Genomic DNA, 27726 nt, shown 5'->3' with positions numbered 1-27726 from the left:
AGAGACAGAGAGACAGAGAGAGACAGAGAGAGAGACTAGACCTGTTTGAGGAAGCAAGGGCTGACAGATCTGGGAAGAACTGAATGAGATGACAATAGGAGAGAAAAACCCAAGTGTGTTAGCAGTTATGTGACTGCAATAATTCACACCGGAGGAAAGGGTGGTAGAGGTGTGAGGTAAAGTTAAGGGAGAGGTGTTCATGACACGTGAAAATGTGGGTAGCTGGACTGGTGAACATGAAATTCAGGACACAGAGCTGGGTTCAAGTCATGCATCTGACACCTACCAGCACTTGGAAGCCTTTATCAGGAGCCAAGGGATGGCAGTGTGCAAGAGATAGCCTAAGAGAAGAATGGCAGGAGATAACCCAAGAAAAACCGGCATCCAAAATGGATACAAGAAGGAAGGACCACAAAGCAAGGAATAAATAGAGCAGGGTATAGTTGGGTGAGATGGTAAAAGCTCACAGGTGCTGTGGTGAGCATCATCCCTGTAATTCCTGATGAGTATGCTCGGGGCCACACATGGATTTACAGGTATGGTAGATGAAAGCTAGGCAGTGGAGGGGTGAATGCAAACAAAGTAAAGCTGCTGAGAGACTGGCCTACCTAGGGGGGTTGGGAGGGAAGAGCCCCAGGGAATGTGGCTCTGGAGAAAACCCGCTCCTTTCCTATGATTTAGCTGTTGTTGTACACTGAAATACTTTGGAACATTTACAAGTGTACTCTGAGTGCGGAAGCTAGCTGGGAGACCGTGGTTACAAGTCAGTGGAAACGCTTGCTACCTCTTGAGTCAGCTTCAGCAGAGGATGGGACTTGATCACAGGAGAGGATTGGTCCCAAGTGGAAAGAGAGCACAGAGAAGGTTGGAGGGCTGAGACAGATGAACGCAAGTGTCTCGCCTGGATTACAGGACTACAGGAAGGTGGGGTTCTGCCGGGTTCACTCAGAGCTGTCCTGGTAGCCAGGACCGTGAGAAGCTGAAGTCAGTTAGTCCTAGCACATCCAAGGGAGACACTGGTCTGCCTAGAACAGGGAATGGGAAGTGTCTGTACAAGTGAGGACACACTGGGGCAGAGGGCACATCAAGCAAAGAGGGCCCAACCTAGCTAAACCTTCCCAAATGCTGGTCACACCAAACAGTTCTTCAGTTTGAAAAGCTTCCCTTAAGCAGAAAGCCCAACAGATATGGGTCCAACATCTAAACAGATACAGAGCATCTGGGGTGGCAAGAATCCTATGAGGAGGACGTTAGAAAAATGTTACTAAAGAGCTTCCTTGAGAGCTGGGGTTAAATTGGTTGTAGATTGCTAGTTAGCCCATGTAGGTCCCTGGGTTGGTTCTATCCCAAACGCCCTTGCCCCAAAAAGGTCCCTTGGGGAATTGAGAATTGAGGATGAAGGTTGAGAAAATACTTATGAGGATAAGGTAAGACTACCAGATGCTCTGTCTGGGAACATCATGCTGACAGTGAGCTCTAGTCGGGGGTGCCTTGAAGGAAGAGAACATTGCTGTGATCCTACCCTGGAAGGCAGGTCTGGTAGAAACCAGGGGCCCCACCTCCTAATGCATGGCATAGGGTCCATGGTATAGCCTCCACTGCTGGCTGCTTGGACATGCTACTGCTCCCCACAGACCTGAAATAACCCAGAGCAGCTAAGGCCAGTGGAAATACAGATCAAGCAGGTATGCTGGTCCAGCTAGCAGCAGAACCCGTCTGAGAAGATGGTCTGACCTTACTAGGGCCATGCAGTTCGCACACTAACACTGGCAAAGATTCTGAGTGGCGGGGACACAATGCTCTTAGGGGATCTGAGCGGTAATGGTACCAGGACAGGGCTTCGTGAGGTAGCCTTGAGGACCTATTTGCAGGTGCGATCTGTTGGATGGGATTTCTAGGTCAGAGTGAGAACTGAAAATGCCAGGCAGATGAAGTGGGCCACAGATGAGCGCTCTTTATGCTGGGGGCTAACTGACACCGAGTTTACACGCACGTAAACACTTCCCAGATATCTCTGCAAGCAAGTGCGATCTCATCTGTCTTCACAGTTTAAGTGCTGACGTCACTTTAGCAGATATATTCATGTCTAAGATGCTTCTTGATTGGGACCCTAAGCCTTCTCAATGCCTTATGATACAATAACTCTAAAGCTGATGTTCTATGTTGTAAGTTTAAGAAACTTTCACTTATCAATTTTTTTTACGTATATGAGTGTTTTGCTCGCATATCTGTGCACCGTGTTCATGCCTGGTACTCATGGAGACTAGAACAGGACATCTAATCTCTTGGGACTGGAGGTACAGATGGTTGTTGAGTGGCCATATGGGTACTGGGAATTGAATCTGGTTCCTCTGGAAGAGCATGAATGCTGCTAACCATTGGACTATCTCTGTAGCCCCTGTTATAAAGTTTTCAAAGTCTGATGAACATATATAGTTATTAAACATATAAATGTTTTATGTTAAATAATAAATCATTAAGAAAAATAAAATCAGGAACTAAGGCTGTGGCTCAGTCAGTATCAGGAGGCTTACATAGCACTGGCAAGGCCCTGGGTTCCAGTGCAGCATCTTAAAATTTTCACTAGAGAAGAGCACTTGAATGAAACCCATACTGAAAACAGATTGTGGGGGTCAGGGGTGCAGTTGTATAGCTTGGAACATACTTGGCAGGTGCAAGCCCCTGGGTTCCCTAGCAGTAAAATAAAATTTGTATAAACATTGCATAATGTGTAAATCAGTAAAGATACACTACCCCTTTAAATGTCTATCATTTCTTTGTTGTAAAAAGAGCATTTGAAATTCTTTCTCTAACTTCTTCTGTAATATATAATGTGTCATCCTATTGCATGACACTACACCAGAATCTAGTTCCCCTAAAACATATGTTATTTTTAACCTGTCAATTCAAAGAAATGAAATAAAAATAAGTGATGTCTTTGAGGGTGATTTGTATGTTTTAAAGTATGACTTCCTACTGTGATTTTGTCTGCATTAATATTTCCTGCTCTATGAAAACAACACCGCAGCGGTAAATCTCACTTGCGGGCACAGACAAGCCTGCTCACTTCCTAGCACACATGTCTCTCACGTGAGCACCTATTCTTCTGAAACTGCTTCCGTAAACACAGAAAAGGTAAAATAATGAGGACAGCCCGAGCATTTTGATGGGTTATAGGAAAGGCAATGGGTAGTCCTGTGGCCTGGGCAGAGGCGAGCCAGACGACCACTTCAGCTTCACTCTGACCCCACCATCTTGTTCCGTGCTGGCGGAGGCTGGACTCTGCAAGCCACCCGCCTCTGAGTGCTGATGTTGACCAGAGCACACCTCTGCTGGCTCCCTCTTCTGTTCTCTTCTACTAAACTGCTTCCTGCACCCACTGAGCCTCTCCTGTGCTCAGCAGGTACCCAGGACACCAAGCACATTGACTACTTTCTGGTCTCATATACGGAACACATATAAAAACGGAATGCTTCTGACGACGCAGTCATTACTGCAACACTGAAATTCCCAAAGGGCGTCATAAAACCCTACAGCATTACTGCGAATGTTGACAAACACTCATGAACAGACTGGGGTGCCTCCCCTGCTAGGACAGAAACTAAAACCTCACTGCTGACATTTTCCTGGTTAACTAACTCTACCATCCAGAAGTGACCGCATGGTCCCTAACTGTGCAGCTGAGAAGAAACGAAGATATTGCAAGCTGACGCAGTATGTTCTCAGAAGGGGCTCCAGAACCCAGGGCCTATGGGGTCAGACCCACCTCTCTTACAGAGACTGAACTCCTTTAGAATCAGAGCGTAGCATGTAGAGAGTGGCCAGGTGGCCCTGCAATGAGTCACCTGGATGCCCTTGGCAGGTGGGATGTAGTCCTTTATGCAGGACTTCTGGACTATCAATTTTTTAAATTAAAAATTTATCTACAGATGTAAAGTGAAATATAAACATGTGTAAGTTCTGTCCTTAACATTCAGATACCCAGGGCAAAGAGAAAACATAAAATACAACACTATGCAATGCCTGAATTTATCCTTGCCTAGGATTATAGTTTGCTTTACTGAACTTTCTATATTAACATCTGGCCTGCCTTCCTTTCTTCCTTCCTTCCTTCCATCTGTCCTCTCTTCATCCTTTCCAAAATTTCCTTATTTTATTTTATGTGCATTGATGTTTTGTCTGCATGTATGTCTACGTGAGGGTGCCAGGTTCCCTGGTGGATTACAGACATTGTAAGCTGCTGCATGGGTATTGAGCATTGAACTGAGGTCCTCTGGATGGGCAGCCAGTGCTCTTAACCACTGAGCAATCTTTCCAGGCCCTAATTTCTTAGTCATATTTCTTTCTTTTTTCTTTTTTTTTTTGTATTTTGGAGCCCTGGCAGTATTAGAACTCTCTCTGTAGACCAGACTAGCCTCGAACTCACAAAGATTTGCCTGCCTCTGCCTCCCAAGTGTTGGGATTAAAAGTGTACAATGCCACTGTCTGGCTTATTTTTTTATAATAAATAATGGAATATATTAGTATTATTCCTTGACAGGTCTCCCTGGGTTGATTTTTGTTATTGGTGGACTTCAGTTTGCCAGGAATTAAATCTTTAGTGTTGGAAACAAATTAAAATATTATAAAAGAAACAGTACAAACTTTTATAAAAAGCCGCTCTGGCCTGCAGTAAAAAAGAGGTGACCTGAACCAGTTCTCCAAGTGACCCAAGCAAGCCACTGAAAACAAGGTATCTCTTTGTTTCTCGTGTTCCAGTGGGCAGAGAGTAGCTAATATGTTTTCATCTGGGGCAAGGAGCACGGAGATGTCTGAGCACAAGGCCTCTGTTGTCCCGCCACCCGGAGTCTGGCCATGTGACAGGCTGTATTGAGTGCAGGCCGTATGACATTGCTCGTGATGTGCAAACCTCTCCGGGGATGCTGTGTGGCGGGATCTTCAGCTTTTGGAAAGCTATGGGGAAAAAATGATTTCCCTGCACTCGCATGAAGGCCATTCCACTATAATGTCAGGAAACGGATCCCTAGAATCTAAACAAGTACCGTTTACCCCCTTCATATTAACAGAAGTATGCAACTCTACGCAAATCCCCACGATGGATACCTCATAGCGCACTAGAATTAAATTAGTGAGTAAAGATGATAGCCAGGAAGGGAATCTGTTCAGATGCTGCTACACTCGAATAGGCTCTAAATTCAAACCAGAATCTCAAGCACTTTGTGGTGGTGCCCTCAGCAACGCGTAATCTAAAACCTTCACGTATAAACCTTGGGTATCCTGGATCCTAGCCCTGCACTCCTTCCACTATGCTGTAAATGGCTTTTATTGGATGAACAAATGGTAATGCCATTCTATGTTAATGGATGGTGCTACGAAAGGCTCTAAGGTATAACACCACTTGAGCCTCCCGGGGGGGGGGGGGACACAGGACGATTTGCAGAACTGTCTACTGTGAGCACATGTCAGCCACGAGGGCCTCAAGCACTTACGGCCTATGGCCACAGAACTCAGTGATAATTTCGCCCCTGGACAAGAGAATTCTGTAACTATGCACAGATTTATTAAGTCCCAGGATTAAAATTCTCTCAGAAAGAATAAAAAATAATTGTACTTTAGAATGCATTGTAATATCCACATGATTTGGAAACAGTCACCTCAGCAAAACTAAAGGAGGGGAGAAGATGCAGAAGTTAAGGGGCAGTGTGAGCCATAAACCTGTGTGAGTATGGCAGGTGACGCAAGGCATGGTCTGGCGCGTTCATGTTGCCGTCACATGGAAACGGGAATCCCTGCTCCAGCAGAACGCCCCAGCTTCCTTCCTTCCAATTGCTGAGAGCTGGCCCTGACTCCCCATCCTTCTAAGCCTTTACCCTGCCGTTCATTTCCACTCATGCCTCACTTCTGTTTACAGGAGGAATTTCCTTCCTGGGCCTTTATGTTCTTGTTTTCCTGGTTTCTAGCCTCTCTCCTGGAAAATGTAGTGGGTCTGTGGTGTTGCCAAATAGCTCAGCCATCTGCTGTGATCTACACTCACCTACCTGTTCGTCTCTGCTCTTCAGATGCCCCAAATGCCTTTCAACTTGGTATGTCTATAAATGGATTCCTCTTCCCCCTCCTCCTAAAATAGGAGTGATCCTAAGTGCCCCCACTGCTCACCTGGAGAGCGTCCCTCCCAACAGCTCTGCTCCACACTCTTTCAATGGTTTCCACCCTTATGGCTACGTCTGCTTACCTCTTCCCTTCACCTTCCACGGCAGTCAGAACAGGAAACAGAAATCACCAATGTGACCATACCACCCTATGGTCCTTCCACAAGACCTGAACACACATGCCTGAAGGGCCAGCAATATCCAGCCCCTCCTATCTCTATCCACCAACTTTCTAGTCATTTTGGTCTACCTGGTCCTCACAGCACTCTGACGGGCTGAACTCTGTCATTTCCTTTGTTTGGGGCCCCCATCATTCCTCAGTCCATGTCCTATTTATCTTGTAACTACCAGTGAGACCAGCCTCAACCACAAGAAAGGTCATACAGCATATGGTAAGGTCACATCAATTCCTGAGAATCTGTCACAGCTGGTGTAATGTACTTCCTAACTGGATCTCTGGAATACTAGTGTCTGCCTCTGCTGGCAGGCAGACAATTCTACCAAAGCAAGGGGCCACATCTATTTAGCCCACTACCGTTTTCCTAGCTGCCTTTCCACACAGAAAGGACATGAGAACTCCAACTGTCATCATTTTGAGCCATTTTTAAGGCCCTCTGCTTCCTTCACAAGAGAGCACTATCCCTTAAACAGCATGGCCTCAAACAAGTACTCCTGACGGCCTTGACCACATCAGGTTTCCCCAAGTTAGTCACAGGGCAGAAAAGTTATAAAGAAAATTGGGCATTACAAAGGCTATCCATGGAAACCAGACCTCAAAAGGACAACCAACCACAGCCATGACTCAGCAAACATGGCATGGTGGCTTTTATGGTTTTCACTCAGAGGGTCATTCCATTCCTTTCCTCGGTCTCAGAGGGGTGCTGGTGTGTGTCAGATAAGCAGTGTGCTGGGCTGCTAGTGAAAAGGAGCCCCGTGCTTGTCCTAGGAGGAAAGATGACTGTGAAGAGTCACCAACTGAGTGAGGCAAGGGACAGCAGGAAAAAGGCCAGGTCTCACTGGGGACACCGCATCTTCCAGTAACCCATCCATTACCAGCTACCACCAGCAGCACCAGAAGAGTGTGGGACTTGGCTCAAGGGATTCCGCCCATGACTGATACCACTACCATTTCTCTAGTACAGGACTTCTCAGGGGTTCTAAGAGGAGGAGAGCTCAATTAGTTCACCATCTTCTCATACGGCCACCCCACACAGGGCCAGTTAGTCCATCTGTAAACACTAATCCATCGACTCCACAGCTCCAGTCTTCTTTGTGCCCCACGTGCATGGAGGGGGCTGTGGCATAGGGAGCACCAAGTGGGGGGTTGTAAGCCACTGTTGTAGGAGGGTTAGGAGTAGGGTGGATGGAGACACCAAGGCTTTCCCTAGTTCTCTTTAGAAAAAGTCAAAACTCTGAACGTCACTGAAGGAATCTGCTTTACTTAAAATGAGTTTCAACGTCCTACAGTGTAACTTTCTGATGTGTAAATTATGTACATCTTTCTTTCAAGTCCTGTCTACAGGTAAGAACAAAAAAGGCCAGGGCTGAGCAGGAGAGCACACAGCCATGTAAGCCCTGCAATTGGGCAGTGGAGGCAGAACCGTGGATTCCAGGCTGTTCCGCGAGACCCCCTCAGGAGAGCAAAGAGGAAGACGAAAGGAGAGGGGATGACAAATGACAAATTTCTCCAGAACGAACCAAAGATGATTTACGGAGGCATGTCGAATGACACAGGGGGAGAGTGGTAGACAAACACAGACTATACAACCAACCAAAGGAGTGTGGAGTCTTTAGCCCCAACAAGAGGAAAACAGGAGGTTTATCAGCATCGTATACTATCCACTGTTTAATCGGAAACAAAACAGGCAATAAGGATTTTTAAAAAATAAAATATGGACTCAATATAATTAAAGGTCAGAAATGAAGCTTCATGTTTTAAAAAATAGTTTTCTTCAGAGGAAAAAATCATTATGAATTTTAAAAAATACTCATTTTCATTATTCTGACCACCTTGGGAATTTAGAAAGATTTATTTGTGAAGTAACACTTTTCGGGAAGAAAAATATCCATTTTTGAGAACAGTATGGGAAGGTATGAATTGTAAGTCAAATAATTATATAATACTATTGCAGTGTGTTGGTAATTCGCGAAGAAACACACAGGATGTCCAAAAGGTAGAAACATGTTGATGTTCTCCTCTTTACAGGAAATGACTACACCATCCAGCGTAATTTATTTTGGTGTTTTGCCCAGTGTGATATCAGATTTCTAAGAACTGTAAATTTTTAGGTGATTTCCCCTGGAAAAAAAAATACGAGTGAAGTAAAACTACGGGTTGATGGCAGCTTCTTGATTATGAGTTGGAACACTCGGGAAAACATAAACACCGTGCAAAAGCCCAGCCTGTCCGTCTGTGTGTGAAACTGGCTTGAGGAAGGCAAAGTGAGCACCAAAGAAATTAATAATGTGCAACACACATAGAAATACATTCCAGAAATATATTCGCACCATCTTAGGTCAGGCGCTCTGATTCTAATGAAGCTCAGGTGAACAATCACAAGGCAGCTCCGGCCTGACTCAGAACGTAGCACTAAAGGTTGCGTGGATGATAAATGGGTGCATACAGATGTAAGTCCTGCTATATTTTTTCAACTAACATCTGTTTTTCTGTTTTTATTTTTTGTTTTTGGTCATCTAGCTCATCACTTTAGCGTCACCTCAAAGCAACAGGCCTGAGTGAGCTCCTAGAACCCTGAAAGGAATGGCTACTCCAGGAGGTGTCACTCAGGTGACTTGGATGAGCGTCCTCAGACCAGGTAAACATCAAACAACAAACCATGAAGGAGCCCTTGGGTAATGTGGCCACAGGACTTCCTTCTGCTGGAAATCTGTGCGTGGCTGACACACTGATTCGGTTTTAAAGAGTGTCCTTACCCGAATTATTTCTTCCACACAGCTGTTGCTCTCTCCAGATCTACTCTCCTGAAAGCAAAGGAAAAATAAATTAGTCTTGACGGAACGGAAGGATGGCCACAAAGAGGATGACAAGCAAATTTCCAAGTTAGTGGGGCTGGGGGGCAGGGGAGTAGGCAGTCTTGGCCTAAGGGAAGGTTGAAGGCAGGGAGTGCTGATGAGGAGTTTGCCAGGATGGCCAGTGCTCACTGGGCAGTTCCCATTGTGCCTGCTTCCCCTTTCTTGGCAGGCAGAACCACATCCATATGCATGTCCTCAGACTCTGCTCAGAGCTCTCCCACTATGTTCATTTAAGTGGGGAAGTTCCTAGAAACACACACACACACACAAAGCTCCACAGTTCTGAGAGCCATCCACCCTGGGCTTCATTCAAGTGTGGAAATCACTGACTTTACCACAGAGCAGATCCAGTCTACCCGTGAAATACACGCCATGGACCAGATGGGTATGGTGGTTACCTCAGCTTAAACAGAAGCCTAGTTCTTCACAGCCCTCAAATCCTACCTCTGAGAGGCAGGGTGAGTCTAAAACTAAATACCAAATGAGAGCAGCCACAATCCTCTGGGCACTGCCAAGTACGCTGGTGTCGGATCTTACCAGAGCCACTTGCTCTGCTGTCACGCTTGTACTGTAGGCAGCTCTGAGGTGGTGGCCTCGGGTCACAGCTGATTGGAGAAAATGTTAAGCTCCATAGACTCTTGTTTAGTTACCGCTGGTTACACAGCCAAGAGCAGAGGACGTGGTTTTATGGGAGCATAAAAGCAATGAGCATCTACTGTTGGGTGTGCAGCCTGTGGTCCCAGGGAAGTCATTCTGCGGGTGCTGTAATTCAAGGGTGCCCAACCACAGCATAGTGTGACATACCAGAATGGGACATTTTTGTGCTCTGTCAATCAAACCCACTGCCCTTTCTTCACAACTCCTTTTCCTCCAGGAACGCCATCTGTGCCTTCTGTAGTTTCTGTAGCTAATTCTGAAGCATCCGTTGGGTCATAGCTCACCCACAGTTCCCTCAAAGTAGATATACTTGACCCTGGTGTTCTCCGTATATGCCCTATGTCATCCTAGCCTCCCCACAACTGCAATTCAATACCCAGAACTATCCCCCTATTTAGAACACATCCCATGTGCAAAGTCTCTGTGTCACTCCAAACTGGGTATATACTGTCTATACTATGCATGTCAGATGATGTGAACCTAAGGAAGGAATGAATGCATTTCCTTTCTGTGGTCCTCTTATTTAAACCTGTCTTCTGTGAAACGGTCTTCCTACACAGCCAATGCTACTCTGAAATCTAGCATCTGCCTGATCTTCTGAGGTACATGAATGTACTTCATCAGAATCTACTTACTCTACAGAGATGGATGCCGCCTCACTTCTGGTCCTGACCATCTAACATGGTCAGCATGCTAGATGTGAAAAAGTCTCAGGTGACTCCAACTTCCTCTGACATAGGATTAGTGATTTGTCTGCCCCTGCGAACTGAGGACCAAGAAATTGACATGACTTTGGAAAAAAAAAAAAGCCCATAAATTACCACAGCATAGACTAGAGTGTAGGATGCCTGATGTCGAGCTGTAGAAATTCTAATTGACAGATGTTCCCCAATCGTAAGCACTGTCCTTGAAATAAGCCAACTCTCACAGCAGGCACAGGCTAATTTGAGAAACAGAAGCTTGTGGGTAAGAGCACCAACGGCTACTTAGAAAAGTCTCAGTCACTGTGAACTCAAGAACAAGGGCAATGGGTTTTTGATCCTACTGCATGTACTGGCTTTGGGGGAGCCTAGGCAGTTTGGATGCTCACCTTACTAGACCTGGATGGAGGTGGGTGGTCCTTGGACTTCCCACAGGGCAGGGAACCCTGATTGCTCTTTGGGCTGACGAGGGAGGGGGACTTGATTGGGGGAGGAGGAGGGAAATGGGAGGCAGTGGAGGAGAAGAGACAGAAATCTTTAATAAATAAATTAATTAATTAATTAAAAAGAAAAGTCTCCGTCAGGCCAGGGTTTCGTGAGCCCGTGGAATGGCCCCTCTGGTGTGTAATGGGAAGAATTAGTGGTCTCAGTTGGAAATTTTATCTTCATACCCACAACCATTTCCCTTACATTCAAGTCTCCAACTGCTCTTCCGAGAGGACACGCTGACAATGCAAACACTAAACTCTCAATATACTTCCTATTTTCTACCTTAGAAACAATTAGAAGGGAAAATGTGGTCTCACATTACCCAGGTACTACAACAACTTACTGAAAACACTTCAAATTACACTTCAGGTTAAAGTCCTTAACGAAGCCTCCTCTGAAGGCAGAAACAGATCAAGAGACAGGAAGTCTGCTGTGATATGGTTTCCTAGAGATGTCAGAGAAGCCACGCCCACGAAGTCTCCTGGACTTGACTGCCTACACAAGATCTGTACAAGAAGAGCAGTGACAGACAGGCTAACATGGAAGAGGAAGTCTCATGGGGTCTTCACCCTAGACAGAGAACTACAGGGGCTAAGAAAGCTAAAGTGGGAGAAATAGTCATCCGCAGAGAAGAGCACACCAGTTGGTAATCTCATACCAAGTGGTCCTCCCTGAAGGCATATACATACAAATAGCATTATATGGATTGAGCAGGTCATTTTTATATTTAGGAACACACTCACACTAATTAAAGAATTAGCAGCAATAAATTTGAGAGAGAGCAAGGGATGTAAGGAAAAGAGTTAAAGATAGGAAAAAAGGGGGGAAACAATATAATTATATTTTAATTAAAAAAATGAAAAGGTTCTCTGAATATAAAATTTTAATTTCCCTCGCCACGATGTATGTAGGGGACCAACTGCTCTTCCAGTGATGTTCCCTACCGCCCTCTAAGTTCCCACTGCCTTACTTTAGGAAGGGCACACAAAGAGAAACGTGTAGCGGATGCACTGTGGAGCACGTCTGTCCCCAATGGCGATGGACTACATAGGATTGTGACATTGGTTCACCTTAACGGCAGTGCAAACCATGATAGACACAGCTGACCACCAAGAGAAGGTACCAGAGTGAGGACCAGACAATGGGCTTCCAGTGGCTGTCTGAAGAAGCCCCACTCTTGAGTCAGAGCCTGAATAATCTGAGCAGAGTGACCCCCTTGTGTCTTCTGTGCAACAGTTCTCCTGAAAACTCAAGAAGGGTACCTCAAAAGAAGTACTCTACTGGCTTGGATCTTCAGGGCTCCAGAGACACTGGGGTGGACCCATGGGGCATAATATCAAAGCAAGTCTGATTCAAAAGGCACCCAGGAGTTCTTTCCCGCAAAATCAATGAGTTTGACAGGGAAATTATCATCCAAAGAAGTAAAGGGTTCCTCTATTCAAAATCACCACAGCAGCAAGAGGCAACAGCCAAAGCAGGAACCACACATGCCTTCAGCAGCCTCCTAGTGACTTTTTTATTCCAGGCAAACATCCTATGCGTGATCACTCCTGGGGCTGTCTATAGTGGAGCTGAGGTTCATGTTTCCAGTGGGGAAATGGAAGGATTCTGATAACATTTAGGTGAATTTCTTCATCTTTTTGATGCTACACATTGTTCAACACTTAGCCATGGCCTATCAGTCAACTAACCTCCACATTATATACAAAGAAAAGGGAAGGGAAACCGGAGAGGAAAGAAAGAGTCAAAAGCCATTGTCCTTTCTAGCCAGTAAAACATACAGGAAGGGAATACATCCTCAGAAATGGGACCATGAAATTCCACCCGGCCTTTTCCAAATGTAGAGAAGGGGTAGGACGGGGGAGTAGGAGAGGGAAAGGGACAGCAAAAGCTTTCTGCCTTTTGGGGGAATCTTTCTCAAGTCTGAGTTTTACTATTGTGTGCTTTGATTATATTTACAGTGTGAAAACTTTCTGTGTTTATGAGCAAGGCTAAAACGTGCATGTAATTTACATCTCCAAAACTGTGTTTGCGTTTTTCCCAATAAAATCAGTGCTTCCCTTGGAAAGGTACCCACTGAGAAAGAGGCTGCACAATGTAAATTTTAATTACTCGGTATTTTTTGTTGTTGTTGTTGTTGAGGTTTCATGGCTGTTGTCTCATGCTGAGTTGCTGTGCTGTTGCCCCGTATTTACTGTGACTCTGATGAACCCCCCCTTCGTTTTTCTATCATTACATTCTGAAATCTGTCAAAACAGTCTCACCTCATTGAAACTCCAACTAAACTTCAATTAAAAGCCAGCATCCCTGGCCGATTCTCCTCCGCAGCCTTGGTTGTTACATGCCATCCCCGAATCCTACCGCTCTCACACACTGCACAGCCTGCCAGGGAAACGCGAGGACTGAAGTTCTGGGAAAGGAGATCTCAAGAGGCAGCCAGCAGCACCGCGTCCCTGACAGCCCACGGCCTTAATTACCATGCCGAGCACAGAGCACTGGAAGGAGCAAGGCTTAAGGAGAAAAGGCTCCATCAAATCAGGGTGAAATGGCATCGCATGGCAGAGGAGAAGAGCTGCACGCAGGACACATTTTAAAAACAGTTTAACTCTTCATCAGACACATTGCAAGGAAAAACCTCACCACGTCTCTGACAGCAAATCCTCAAAAGACCCTTGAACATTTAGAAATTGTTTATAACACACACACACACACACACACACACACACACACACACACACCTCTAAATATTCCTACAGGACAATTTAAGAAAAATCTTACTACTTTTCTTTTACAGAAAACCTGAGACAAAGCAATTGGGTATTCTATCAACACTATTTTAAAAAAATCCCGAAGATCTAACACCAGGAAATACCACAACTCTATGGGAGGCCCCATTTCTAAGATTAAGTCCTGGTGTAGCCCTCGCTCTGAGTACAAGATGACCCACGGTGTCTCAGATTTTGCTTCTCTCTGCCTATCCTGACATGCCACCATCCAGGGCTTTACTCTGCTTCCCTGTATCTGAAGCTGGAGAGCCAGTTTCATCTCTGCTGCTCAGCCTCCCAACCTCACCTGCGCTGCTCACCCATGTCCCTTCTGCTCTGCCATTTCCATGCAGCTCAGCCTCGGGAATCTTACCTAGTGTACCACCAGCAGTGAGACATCCAGGCGCTCAGAGAGAGAGACAAGCAACCGCAAGGTAAAAGGGGCAGAATAAAGGGCGATCATAAGAGGTAAAAAGAGCAACAGTGGAATTATCATTACCAACTGAAGGGCAGACTGCAGAGTCCAGGGGTTCACTGCAGAATGAGAAAGAGACAGGGCACAAGCAGACCATCAGAGTAAGACATTTTAAGAAAGAAGGAAAGAAGCAGGCCTCTCACGGTTGGAGATCCTCAATCCACCCCTGCCTTTCCCTAACAAACTAAGGGAACTACCAACCAAAAATAAAAATAAACTAATCTGAAAGGAAACAAAACATTTGAACAAAAAAAAAATCACATAAGTCTAAAATGATAGATACAACAAACATAGAACACAACATTAATAAAAACACATGAAATTGGAATCTTTTTGAAAAAAAGCTCATTTATGAAATAAGCGCTTGGACTTAGAGGCCTGAGGTAACAAGTAACATAAAAAATCACCTTCACAAAGGGCTTCCAGCCAGGTAACTGAAGTATTTCGAAAGTTTTTCTCTTTCATGTAGAAAGTTTTAGAAAGCAATGCAATTTATTTTTATTAAATTAGAAAGGAAGAAAGGAAGTCTCAATCTCACATGAAAATAAATACAAAACCCCTAATACATTATTAACACATATCACTCCATAAAACATTGGAACTAATGGTATGTACTCCAGGCATGCAACAGGAGTTTAGCATTTAATTTTAGGGACCTTTGAAAGTATCATATCCCAGGGCAAGTAAGTAAAACTGTGGTCAGCTAAGCCTGCTGAATTCTTACTCATATACTTGGTAAAACCTACAATAGTTTACTTCTGTTCTTAAAAATGGCAACTGAAAAAATGGAAACCAGTGTGGAGGTTCCTCAAAAGGCTGAAAATCGATCTACAACAAGATCAAACTATACAACTCTTGGGCCACATGGTCAAAGGACTGGATACTACAGTGACACTTGCTCATCCATGCTCACAGCTGCTCTACTCATAATAGCCAGAACTTAGAAACAGCCCAGTGTCCATCAGCTGATGAGTGGATAACGACAAGTGGTACATTTACACAATGGAGTATTATCTAGTTGTTAAGAAAAATAAAATTACGAAGTTTTCAGGTAAATGGGTAAGAGCTAGAAACAATTATCCTGAGAGAGGTAGCCCCGAACTTCCCACACCAAATATTGCATGTTTTCTCTTTTAGTTGATGTTAGCGTTTAGACTTTAGATATGTGTGTTCCAACTAGAACAACTGAGGTTAGGTAGCTAGTCAGAGACGAGGGTAGGGTTCTCTAGTTCTTCTTCCCAAGAAAGGAGAAATAAAACAAGATAATATAAAGAGACAAAGGGGAAAGTAGATGAGGAGGATTAAGTGCAAAGGATAGAATAAAGGAGAGAATATGGGAAGAGACAAGCAACATCAAAGAATTCTAAAAGCCATACCAAAATAACCTACAACTGTACAAGTTTTCTAAGAAATATACATATATGAAGGGAATTTAAATTTTGTCACCAAGTAGTGGGAAAGAATGATGCCAGCTAGACATCAAGCAAAACAACCCCTGCAAGGAATGGATTCTATATTGTTGAGTCACTGATCAAATGGGTGCCATAGACTACTCCCCCAAGTCAAAAGCTATTGCCAAGGTTATACATCAACTATCTGTTAGTAAGATCCTACTGCTAACAACAGCACTTACTATGACATTGAACACGGAGAAAGTGAGTTAACAAACAACTAGAAGCTTCCTCCAACTGACTAGCATTCATGGTGCTAGAAGGTACTTTGCATACTACCAGAAGAAAAAAAGTAATCATCAATATCATTCAGCTACAAACTGAGACCTACAGTGACTAGCCTGCAAGATTTACAGGTCCAACAGTGGCACAAATGTTATGAAGGTAACTAAGCACCCTTTAAACGGATTTAAGGCATGCTACATGAGATGGAACCCATACCTATCACTGCTAATGAGGTCAAGAATCTGAGACTATTATCCCTAGGGGAAAACCTATTGTTTTCCTATTCTGCTAAATGCACATAGCAGCAAAATGACATATCAACATTTCCACAGATCAGTGAATTGCTAAACCCTAGATAGAGAAGCTCCCTCTTGCAGGAAATGTAGTTCACGCAGATGTACAACTAGACAATGTGCAAAGAATGGAGGCTCTGGAGCACCCAACCCTAAGTGAGGCTCTTTATCAAAGCCCTCTCATCAAAGCTTAAGGACCTATATGGAAGGAGATGTGGAAAGATTGTAAGAACCCGAGTTGAGGCTGACTCCAAGAGAACAGTGTCTTGCAGACACGGGACTGATGCAATTATGAACTCAGAAATGGTAACAGAATGCACAAGGCCTACACATAATCAGATGAGGAAAAGTCTCAGCAAGGAAAATGGGGAGTGGACACAAAGTCCCTTCCATAATCACAAAAGCTATTATTTGAGTGTTACCTGCGAGGAATGCTTTCTCTAATGGAGTGACATTGGGTATATCTACCACACTTTAGGGCATGCCCCCACTCTAAGGAATAGGTGACCAATACAAAACAAACCCAATGGGGTTGTATGTGTGTGTGTGTATGTGTGCACTTTTTATTGTTGTTGTTTGTCTTACTGAGTTTTTGTTTGGGCTTTGATCTTTGTTTTGAGAGAGGAGAAAGAGACCATGAACATTGAACATAAAGTTGGGTAAGGAGAAAGGATTTGGGAGAAGATGGGAAAGAGAAAAGTATACGGCCAAAATATACTGCATGTAAGATACTTTTTTAACAAACAAAGCTCAATGGTGCCTTTGTGTAATAGCATGAACAATTTTAAACTATGAAAATCTCATGCACTATACAAAGAAAAATAAATGAGGATTAACTTTAACAAGAAAGGACTAAGGTATGCACAAGAAAAAACTTAGGGAATCCACTGAGGGACTGAAAAATCATACCTGATGGATGCAAATACCTTTGGACTCTAACACATAATGTGAAACCAAATAAATAGGAGAAGAAAAATAAAACAAACTACATTACTTTAAAAAGATATAACTAGGCATAGTGACTCATCGCTGTAATCCCATACTTCAAAGGAGTATTGTCCCAAGTTCAAGGCCAGCTTGGTAGAGTTGGGAAAGCCAAACACTATTTTAAAGTGTGTTACCAAGCAGCATCAGAGTATTACTTACAATGCACATGTCACTCACATTTATTTATAGAATATTCCCATCATTCCAAAGGAAAACCTCCCACAACAAACAGCATCGTTTTAATATTTTACTATACTAACAAATACACTATAAACATTACTAATCCAACAATCAGAAATTCAAAATGCTTTCATTTTTTGATATGATGTTATAAGTTGAGAATTCTGCATTAGACCTCATGTAGGATCCAAGTATGTGCACAAAAATCACTTAAAATGTCAGGCTATGCATGTGAGTTTTATTTGAAAACTTAAATGAATTTCATATTTAGACGTGAAAACTGTCCCCCAAACATCTTGCAGACATTAGAAATTTTAAGAGATCTGAACTCTGCAACACTTCTGTTCTGTTATATTTTGGGCAAAGGAGAATCAACCTATACTACCCTTTAATGAAAAGAATAAAATAAAGAAACCGTCTGGGCTTCACAAACAGTCTAGGCTTATATAGCAAGTTACAGATACTCTACCTCTCATTATTGTGTTCAGAACCAGGCTCTAGCAAAGCACTTGGTACAACCTCAAGGGTACTTACTATAGGATACTATATGATACCTGTTGAATGACAAAATAAGTCGCCAATATACTTATAAAGAAAGCGAGACTTTTTTTTTTCCAAATCACAATTTCTGGGTTCTGGGGAGATGGTTTAGTTTATAAAGTGTTTAACACAAGCATGAAGACCTGAGATTGCATCCCCATTTTCCATGTAAAAGGTCAGGCGTAGTGGCATGCTTCATAACACTGGTGCAGGAGTGTGGGAGAGGCAGACAATCTCCAGAAGTCACTGGGTAGTCATAGTGTAGGCCATCAGTGAGCTCTGGGCTCAACTAGTGAGCCTGTCTTCACAAATAAAATGGAGAGTGACAGAAGAAGAAACTATCACATGACAACCTTTGGTTTCTACATGTGTGCATACATCTATATGCACATATAAAAATGCACTCATATAAACACTATACATGGACAAATAAAATAACAAATACCACGAAAAATTAAAGTTCTGAATATTGTAAAAAAAAAAAAAACCTGGGCGGTCATCTGTATCATGAGAGATGACTTCACTTTCCTGAAAACAGTAACAAATGATGGCTGCCTTAAATCTTAATTCTTAGAATATCAACATTTATTTACTTCATTAAAATTAAACTTATACCTATCAGCACATACACTACTCACAGGAACTTAATTCCCTAATTCCCACACTGGCACCCATAAATCAAACCTTTCATGAGCAAGCAATATTAGTAAAGGGTTTCTGACTGAACCGCCCCCTTGTGAAAACTTCAATTTGAAGTATCTTGAACACGGGAAAGAATGTCGCAGGTGGCGAATTCCACATCTCCTCTCCAATGATGCATCATGATCAAAATGCAGGTACATAAACATGTTGCATAAGATTTTCTATAGTTTTTGTGTGTAAAGTACACAGCAACCACAAATTTCATTTAGACTTAGTCTCACCCATGCAACATCATCGTACATATGAAAATATTCCAAATTTCTTTTAAAAAAAACAAATTACGCAATGTTTAATCCTAGTAATTTTTAGATAGAGAATCAATGATTTAATATCCCTATCAGACTCTTAGCAACAGGATCAGGTCACCCAGCTATAGTTATATTTTGATAATGAAAGCTAATGATCTCAATCAATGCATGCAAGCAAGTTTAGAGGTCTATCAGTGTGTTTCCCTTTATCAAAAGCCTATTGATGTCACGAAGAAATAAGACCCAGCTATAGTGACTTTGCATCTCGGCCACTAATTGATATAGAGTGCTTTTCTGTGGGGCCATGTCTCAGTGAAGTGGCCAGTGCTGGAAGTCAGGGTCGCCTTCCACACTGCCCGGTCAACGGGGGTAAAGAAATCACAAGGCAGTCTTAAATGAACACTTGTAATCCACATGGACAAGAGCATGGCAAGACCCCTCCGTTCTTTCATCTCAAATCACTCCTCCCAGCGAGAAGACCAGCAGGCTCAAGAGAGGTGACAAGACTGAGCCGTTCAACACTCCTCTCCAGGCAAGCCTTCAGGGAGACATCTGAAACGCACATTTCCTATTTAGTGTCTTCCTGAATCTCATCCTGCCCCCAATTATCTATCTGCCTCGTAATCTAATAAAGAACAGATAATATGCTCTTTGCGAGCGTCAGAAGGCTCGCTGGTAGAACGACTCTTAAAACACATCCACTTAAAGGATAAAGAAAAATGCCCAGGAAAACACATTCAGTTATCACTGGTCATCAGAAGCACATTTTCCTTCTCCAACCATGAAATTCTAAACACAGAGACTTGCAAGCTGGAAAGAGTAATCGAATGTGGCTGATGAAATTAGGCAATTAAAGAAACTTAGGACTGCTCTAATTTGTGTCCCCAGGTTAGACATATAATCAATCCTCTTTCAGCCAGGAATGGAAACGGCACGGTGGAGCTGTGCATTTGACAGTACAGGCTGAAATCCCTTATCCAAAACATTCTAACCCGCATTTCCAATTTCAGGTTCAAATATTGTGCTAGTTGATAAAAGCAACCTGAGGAGGAAGGTTTATTTGGCTTACATGCTATCGGTTATCAACAGGAGAGGCTCAGGCAGGAACTTGAGTCAGGAACCTGGAGTCAGGAACTGATGCAGAGACCACACAGGAATGCTGCTTACTGGATACACTTTCTGGCTTGCTCAGTTTGCTTAATTGTACAACCCAGGGCCTCCTGCCTAGGGGTGGTACCATCCTCAGTGCCCAGGGTTCTCTTAGATCAATCATTATTCAAGAACATGCTCCCCAAAATTGCAAAATGGGCTGTCTGAAGGAGACAATTCCTGAGCTGACATTCCCTCTTTCCACCAACAAAACATAAACCAGTACAAAAATACATCCATGAATTATGTGACCTCGGCAGTGGAACCCAAGACTAAGCATAAAGTTCATTCATGCTTTGTTTACATTAATTTTGCATGCATATGTATGTGTGCACATGTATGCGTGTCTTGTGTTTGCATGGGGGTGCAAGTGTGTGGGGAGTGCATATGGAGGCCAGAGGACAACCTTGGATGCCATCCTCAGGAGTTCACCTCATTTGAGATAGGAACTCTCAGTGGCTTGGACTTACCCAATTGTGCTAGACTGGCTCACCAGTAAGTTCAGGGACTCTCCTGTCCTCACCTCCCCAGCTTCGGGATTCCAAGTGCACATCAGGACTGAGCTCCTTACCCCTGTGAAGAAGCACTTTACCGACAATCTACTTGGCCCTTACGTAGTTAATAACTTCCTATATTTTAACTGCAAGCTATCGCTGTGGAATTTTCCACTTGAGGCACCATATCATTTCTCAAAAAGTTAGGGATTTTGGAGCATTTTAAATTTCAGGCTTTTGGATAAATATAGGCCAGCCTATATTCTCTTTGGAGCTGTCCATTAATTTTATTTATTTTTCTAAGATAAATACGACTCATGAGCAGCCTGTCGTATGCCATGGCTGCTGAGTCTTTACCTCCACTTTCCTTGACCCTCCCCAACAGGTCTCAGGTTTCTGTGATCTGACAGAAGGCTTCCTTCTGTCTACACAACATAACTATTTCTATGAGTGCACTCCAAGGAAACATGACATAAATATATGCAAAAAAACAAATGAAAACCCTGCATCCAGCTGACGTGAGCAGAGGGCAAAGCCTGTCGGAGGGGAGAGTAAGAATTACTGGGGAACGAGACTGAGGAATTCACACCTCACATTGTTAATAGCCGAAAACCTGGCAGAAATCAAGTTTGGTATTCCTTATTCCTGTATCTAAATGCTTAGTATTTAACGATGCTACTTTTTGTTATTTGCAGCTTTACATTGCTGGGTCCATCACCATAGTGTCTTGCCTATTTGGGAAAGGATTTCCAGGTTACCAGTAAGAGTTCTTGAGGAGACAAAAACTTTTACTTTCTCCCTCTGATGTCTATGCTCTGAGCAATTTCTGGAGACACAGTATGTGGGTCTTGTCATGAGGCAAGTTTGTTTGCTTCTGGACCCTGGGTCGGCTAGGAATTAGCTGGGCATTAATCATGCATTTCCCTCTTATCTGGGCAGGCTCAGAAAAGCCCCTGGAAGTGATTGCTCATCACCGAGTTTCCATGAAGAATGTCACTGGAGCAAGTCATCTGGTAGTCCTCTCTAGAAAGTCCTTTCCGTCATGTCTTTCCGTCCAAAGCCTCAGGGTGAGATCTGGCAGAAGGGCTCATTCTGTCTACACAACATAACTATTTCTATAAATACAGCAATCTTTGTACCTCCATCCTTCTTCATGTAGCTCTCATTCCACGGGAAGAAGTTACCTTTAGCAAACCAAGAGTTTGCAAAGAAACAGACATCATACCATGGCATACGACACACGGATACCATGACAGCTTCTGTGTACATAGAAAGCGAATGTGTCCTCTTTAATATCCCACTAACACCATAAGATCAGCTCCATAGTACACACAGAAAAAAAAAGCCATTTGCGTAGGCCATTCTTCTTCTCAAGTCTTTGGCTTCTCTTTCTCTTTCTTGCAAGGGATGATAAGGCACACTGCAGCAGGAATCTTCGATCTCCAGGGGTTTGCTTCTGGTCCATGTGTCCAGCAACCACATTTACCCAAACCAGAAATGCTAGGTACAAAAAAAAAATCTAATTGTTGTCCTCCTAATGATTATGTTGCAATGATTTAACAAGAAATGAATGGCTTCTGTAAAACCAGCAAGAACAGCCGAATTAAGTCAGGAGTACATGAAAACTGTCAAGGTCCTTCTCTAACACCATGGCTTAAATGCTTAGAGAAACAAAGGTAATTCCACTATCTGCCGACCTTTCTCTCAACACAATGAGCATCAAAGAATAAGAGGAAGTTTGGGACTTGATTTCTAGCACTGAGAAAACAATTGAATTTTCCCTTAAGGCTGAATATGGACACCGAGAAGTTAAGTGGAAGTGAAGAACTGAATGACAAGGAGTATCTAACTTACAGCCACAGGGGACAGTGGGGAAGCCTGCAGGGCAGTCTACAGAGTAAATACGAGTGAGGCAGAGTTTAGAGTGTAATTCCACAACAAAAACAGACATAGAGCAAAGCTTATTTCAATTTGCCTGGCCTTAATTGCAAAGATAAATCAGAAGGGATTTCATAGCCACTTTAAACGGCAGCTTCACCAACAAAAAAGCCAAAACGATGTCTCAAAAGTACCACTGATGGCATCAAAAGGACCTGTTGATACGGTTGTTGCACCAACCATGTTTAGAGAAATATCCTTGTAGCAGGAAGATGCATCTCCACCTAATAGATGCCCCAAGTTTGCTATGGGATTTCAAAGATTATACCAGATTCTGAATGGTTTAGCGCAAAGGAGTCATGGGCTTTTGCAAACCCAAATCTTCTCACGAGGTTCCTGGGCTGTTCCTACCTTTTCAACACTTCAACTTTCTCATTCTGTATTATTTTTAATTTAGCTTTTAAATTTTTTACAGTGTTTATGTATGTGTGTGTGTGTGTGTGTGTGCATGCACATATGCAGATGCCTGAAAAGGCCAGAAGAGGGTGCCAGATTCCCTGAAGCTGGAGTGTGGTTTGATCAAGGAAGATTCCTGAAATCCTGGGGACACCACCCGGGTCATTTTAGGTTCCTGTAAGTTCTCTTTTCATAATTAGAACCTCCAAAAAAGACAATGACTCTGTCAGGCAAACTTGCAGGTTCCAGGTTTCAATCAGAAGTCAAATGAGTAGAACAGTTACAAACTCAAAGATACAAAATCTGTTCTACCTTTAAGGATATTCTCATTGAGCTGGGGGGCACAGCTCAGGGGGCTGCATTGCATGCCAGGACCCATGGAGGAGCCTCAACACTGAACAAAACCAGAACGTGTAATTCTGGCTCTCTCCAGTCAATGCTCGTTTAAGAAAAGGTTGAAAGGCAAATTGCCAGACAGGCTGATGAGTTATTTATTTGTGAATCCCCTAAAGAGATTACAAAGACTATTTTGGTAGTATCAGCGCAAGAGTACTAAAGAGTTATGACAGTATTCAATAAATTATCTGAATTAGGTAGAGATTTGAGAGATCAGATGTGTATTGTTTTATTATAAGCATGGCACTCTATCACAATCCTGCTCACAGTTTTTAAATTTGAGTATTTCAGCTGCGTGCTTAGCAAATTATGAAAGATTTTATCCACAGGAGTACAATACAGTGTTTCTTCCCAACATACTGTGAAGATCAACATAGCAACAATTTGCAGCAAACAAGTGGTTAAAAAATCAACAGTCAGAAAAATATGATACTTAGGCAAAATGTTTTAGGTTATTAATCCCTCTTGGGTACCTATGATATAAATATGGTTTAGAATGTATGTTCCTCAAAGGTTTGGGTGCAGGGGCTTGGTCTGTAAGCCACTCCTGGAAGGTGGAGAGACCCCTGAGCAGCAGCATGGGCCCTGCCCATCCAGGGGTTCATCACGCTCTTGTGGAGTGAATTCGTTTTGCTGTGCGATTGGTTTATTAAAGAGCAAAGCCACACCACAGGGCTGCTCATCCTGAGTAGCTGTGTCTCTTTCTGCTTGGCTGCCAAGAGCCCTGCTGAGGGCACCGGTGTCATGAGGGCCACCAGCCCCCATGAGATGTTAATAAGCCTCTTTATTTTATGAAGTACCTGGTCTCAACAATAGTGGTTATGACAAAGGACCAAAACACAGGTGGAGCCTTGTTTGCTAAGCAAGTGCACTGGTTCTTCGTAGACAAGCCAGGTTCTCCGGGCTAAAGTAGCAAACACTGGGGGATCTGCATATTCTCCAGCATTGCTGATCTACTGTGTGCACAGAGAAACTTCAGCTGCCCCTTTCCAAATCTCTCAGTTCTTATCTGTTGTTTTTGCTCTGTTTTGTGTTTTTTTTTTTGGGGGGGGGGAGCAGTACTACAGGAAACCATCAGTATGTGTGTGTGTGGTTTTTTTTAATTTCCGTGTCTGCTAGAATTTACCTTTTATAATAGCATCTCCTACTCTGAACACTGTTTTGAGGTGTCCATGGACTCACTGGTGGTGAAATTGAGGCTTGGAGGAAAGAAACATCAACTCAAAGCACACAGCTTCTTGCTTTTTAGCTCTTTTTGTAATTTTGGCTATAGAGAAATCAAAGTTTTCATTCAAGTGAGCCGGTGCCCCTTTTGCTCTCCCCAGAAACTGTAAATGGCTATAAGCTCTACCCAGTGAAGCCAAGTCTAAAACCTTCTAGACACGTGGTCGCAGCCATAGACCTTCAGCTCCCACGGCACTTCTGAGCTGAGAGATGGGATTTGTTATTCTGCTAATAAACAACCTGCCAACACTTCCAACAATTAGAGCAAATGGTCCTTTTCTAGATACAGCAGAGTGTAACCTTCAACAGTTAACTTTTCTCCTCCATTTGCTCTAAGACCAAAGAGCTCTGGCCTGAAGTCACGGAGACAGTTAATGCAAGGCATCGTATGCTTGTCACGGACTGGGAGTAATGATGATCAAGGGCGGAACACACCAAGGGGAGGTAGTGAGACAGCAGCTGGGCATGGCTGGCCTGCTACATTAACCACCCTGTGAGCTGAGCAGATACCTCAGCAGTCCCCCGTTCCTCAATTAGAAGACACCAAGGCATCTTAATAGGGATACTGGTGGGCTTAGTGCCATTGTCACATGCCTTGAAAAGGAAAGGCCTGGAGTCAGTGCAGATCGATAATACAGCCTGTCCTGCTTCCTGCTTCCAACCTGTTAGGCAAGGAAATGCTTTAATGTGGGCAATAATCCCACTGTGCCCCCGATGAAAAGATGCCCCAGGAGACTGTCTATTTAATAATAAACTGTTGGGTTTTAGAACAAAAACATGAAAACAAATAGGACAGAACAAAACCAAGGAAGTAAGACAACCAGAAAGGTGGAAAACACACCACAATAAGACAAAAGTCAAAAGAGAGAAGGAAGCAGCCATGCCCAGAGCACTGGCTGACTTGTAATAGTTCCTAGAAAGTTGGCTATTGTTTTTAACTCCAGTGCCCATCGATTCACAGAGGACTGGAGCTTTGCTGGTGCCAGAAGTTAAGGGTTGAACAAGCAGGGTCTACCTCTCGTAGAGGGCTGATATTCTGTGCAGTGGTCAGGCAATAACCACGTACACATGACTAGGATAGAAAATACGATATGCCTAAATGAAAGTAAAGAGCAGACTGCAAGTGCTGGTACTTTAGGCTTCCTCTCAGCACTAATGTACCTCTCATCTGAAAGGACGATGAGGACTTTCTTCCCCTTATCATTTTCTGAGTGGAATTCCTAAGATGAGAGCATGCGCTAATAACAATGGGTATAAACACCAAAACAAAACGATATAAAACTGAAAAGCTATTCAATATGCAATCGCCATTTCCACATGCCCAAGACCCTATTTATAATTTCACTGCAGCCATTCTGAAAAGGTAGAGAAAGAATCACAGGTTTTTGAAAAGAAATTTTGCAAATAACATGGCAGTATTGCAAAATGCAAATGTAAACGCTGCCGAGCCATCTGCTCAGTATTACGGCAACACTGGGGAAGGCTCTGAAAGAAATGATGTTTGAAATCATTAAAAAAATAACATGTCAAGTTTAAAATACTCAAGGATCTTAGAAGCAGCATCAACACATTCAGCAACCATATGGCCCTACAGCAGGTTAAAAAAAAAAATCACCCTGCTTGTGATTTCTACTTCAGCCCAATGGTTTCTAAAGCACGCCTCTTTTCTCTATTTGAGTACTTCCCCCCCATTGAATTCCTTAGTGTTTACAATTTCTTGAATAGTACTTGAATACAATAAGCATTTCACCTTTTCTGAAGTAGAAGATGACTTGGGGAGCGGATGGATCAGCTGTTCCAGAAGACGGGACTTGGAGGCGGCAGGGAGAACTGTTGAACACGTCTTGTTTTTACCACTGACTTAGGAGACTGATTACCCAGTCACAGTCATAACTGCTAATCTCGCCAGAGAGTACGAATGCCCGGGCGCAGGGCAAAGTGCTTCTCACTCATCATTCAGTGATCCCACTTCTGAGAAGCATGTTCTATTATGACCCACATTTTGTACAGGAGCATTTTCCTCAAGGTCATACATGTGGCATGTGGCAGGGCCAACTGTGTAAACCCCATATCATGGACCACATCTATGCCTTCAATTGCGATTATACGTGCCAGCAATCAGTGTTTATGTGGCTGTGGGAACAGATGCATGTTAATTTTTTAAGATTAATATAAGTCTCAAGATTAAAAGTATTTTCAAGGTTGAAAATGCCATGAGTATCTCAGGGTAGGTGCTTGCCGCCTTGTCTCATCGAGAAGAAAATCAAAAAGGGGTGCCTTTAGCCCAACTCAAAAGAACTGAGTAGTGGTCTAAAAGTAAAAAAATCTCCCAGGGACAGAAGACACAGTAAGAGTTACAGCGCTCAGAAGACGCAGAGCCAATGGAGAAAACAAACATCTGACATGACCACAGAGCACTGAGATTAAAAACAGTTCCCCAAAGAGGAATCACAAATGGCTCAGAAGCATAAAGTCAACGTTTTTAGTCATCAGGGAAATAAAGATCAAAATGAGTTTGGGATTTCATTTCACACCAGTCAAAATGGTCAAAATTAATAAAACAAATGATAGCTCATGTTGGTGAGGATGTGGGCTATGGGAGACACTCGCCCATTGCTGGTGGAAGTGCAACTAGTACAGTCACTATGGAAAGCAATGAGGCGGTTCCTCAGGAAGATGGGACTAGATCTACCTTCAAGATCCAGCTATCCCATGCTAGACGCTTCCTTTATCCCACCACAGAGACACCTGCTCTGTGTTTGCTGCTACTCTATTCATAACAGCCCAAACTGAAAACAGTCTAGATGCCCATCAATGAATAATGAATGTATTAAAATATTCGGCAAATTTACACAATGTAATATTACTCAGCTATTTAAGAATGACATAAAATTCAGAGGTAAATGAATGAAGCTAAAAAAATCATATTGAGTGACGTAACCCAGACCCAAAAAGACAAACATGGTATATATTCGCTTACACGTGGATGCTAGCTGTTAAATCAACTTTATTTTCATGGATTTTCTGTTTGCATAAACATGTGTGTGTCAGAGTTTGTATGTGTTTTCTGTGGCTCTCCCCCTTTTGTTTGTCTTGTCCTATTTTGTTTATTATTATTAACATCATCATCAACATTATTATTATTATAATAACATCATCATCATCATTATTATAATGAGAGAAAAGAAAGGTTGTGGATTTTGGAAGCGGGTAGAGAGGAGTTGGGAAGGGAAA

The 27726-nt window shown here is 43.1% G+C and overlaps 1 protein-coding gene across 5 annotated transcripts in view; it reads right to left on the bottom strand.

The window, feature by feature from the left end:
* Aff3 (ALF transcription elongation factor 3) overlaps positions 1-27726 on the bottom strand; it is a 471150-nt gene that overhangs the window by 229648 nt on the left and 213776 nt on the right. For all 5 annotated transcript variants that reach the window (XM_050134761.1, XM_050134764.1, XM_050134763.1 and 2 more), the window contains one exon: positions 9084-9131. In XM_050134761.1, coding sequence (XP_049990718.1) covers positions 9084-9131 — 48 coding nt within the window. The remainder of the gene's footprint in view (positions 1-9083; positions 9132-27726) is intronic.

This window comes from Alexandromys fortis, unplaced genomic scaffold (genome assembly GCF_014885135.2).
Source record: "Alexandromys fortis isolate MF-2015 unplaced genomic scaffold, M_Fortis_MF-2015_v1.1 scaffold_20, whole genome shotgun sequence".
Classification (NCBI taxonomy): domain Eukaryota; kingdom Metazoa; phylum Chordata; class Mammalia; order Rodentia; family Cricetidae; genus Alexandromys; species Alexandromys fortis.
Note: the sequence above shows the minus strand (reverse complement) of the source record. Positions and strands in the feature narration are given on the sequence as shown.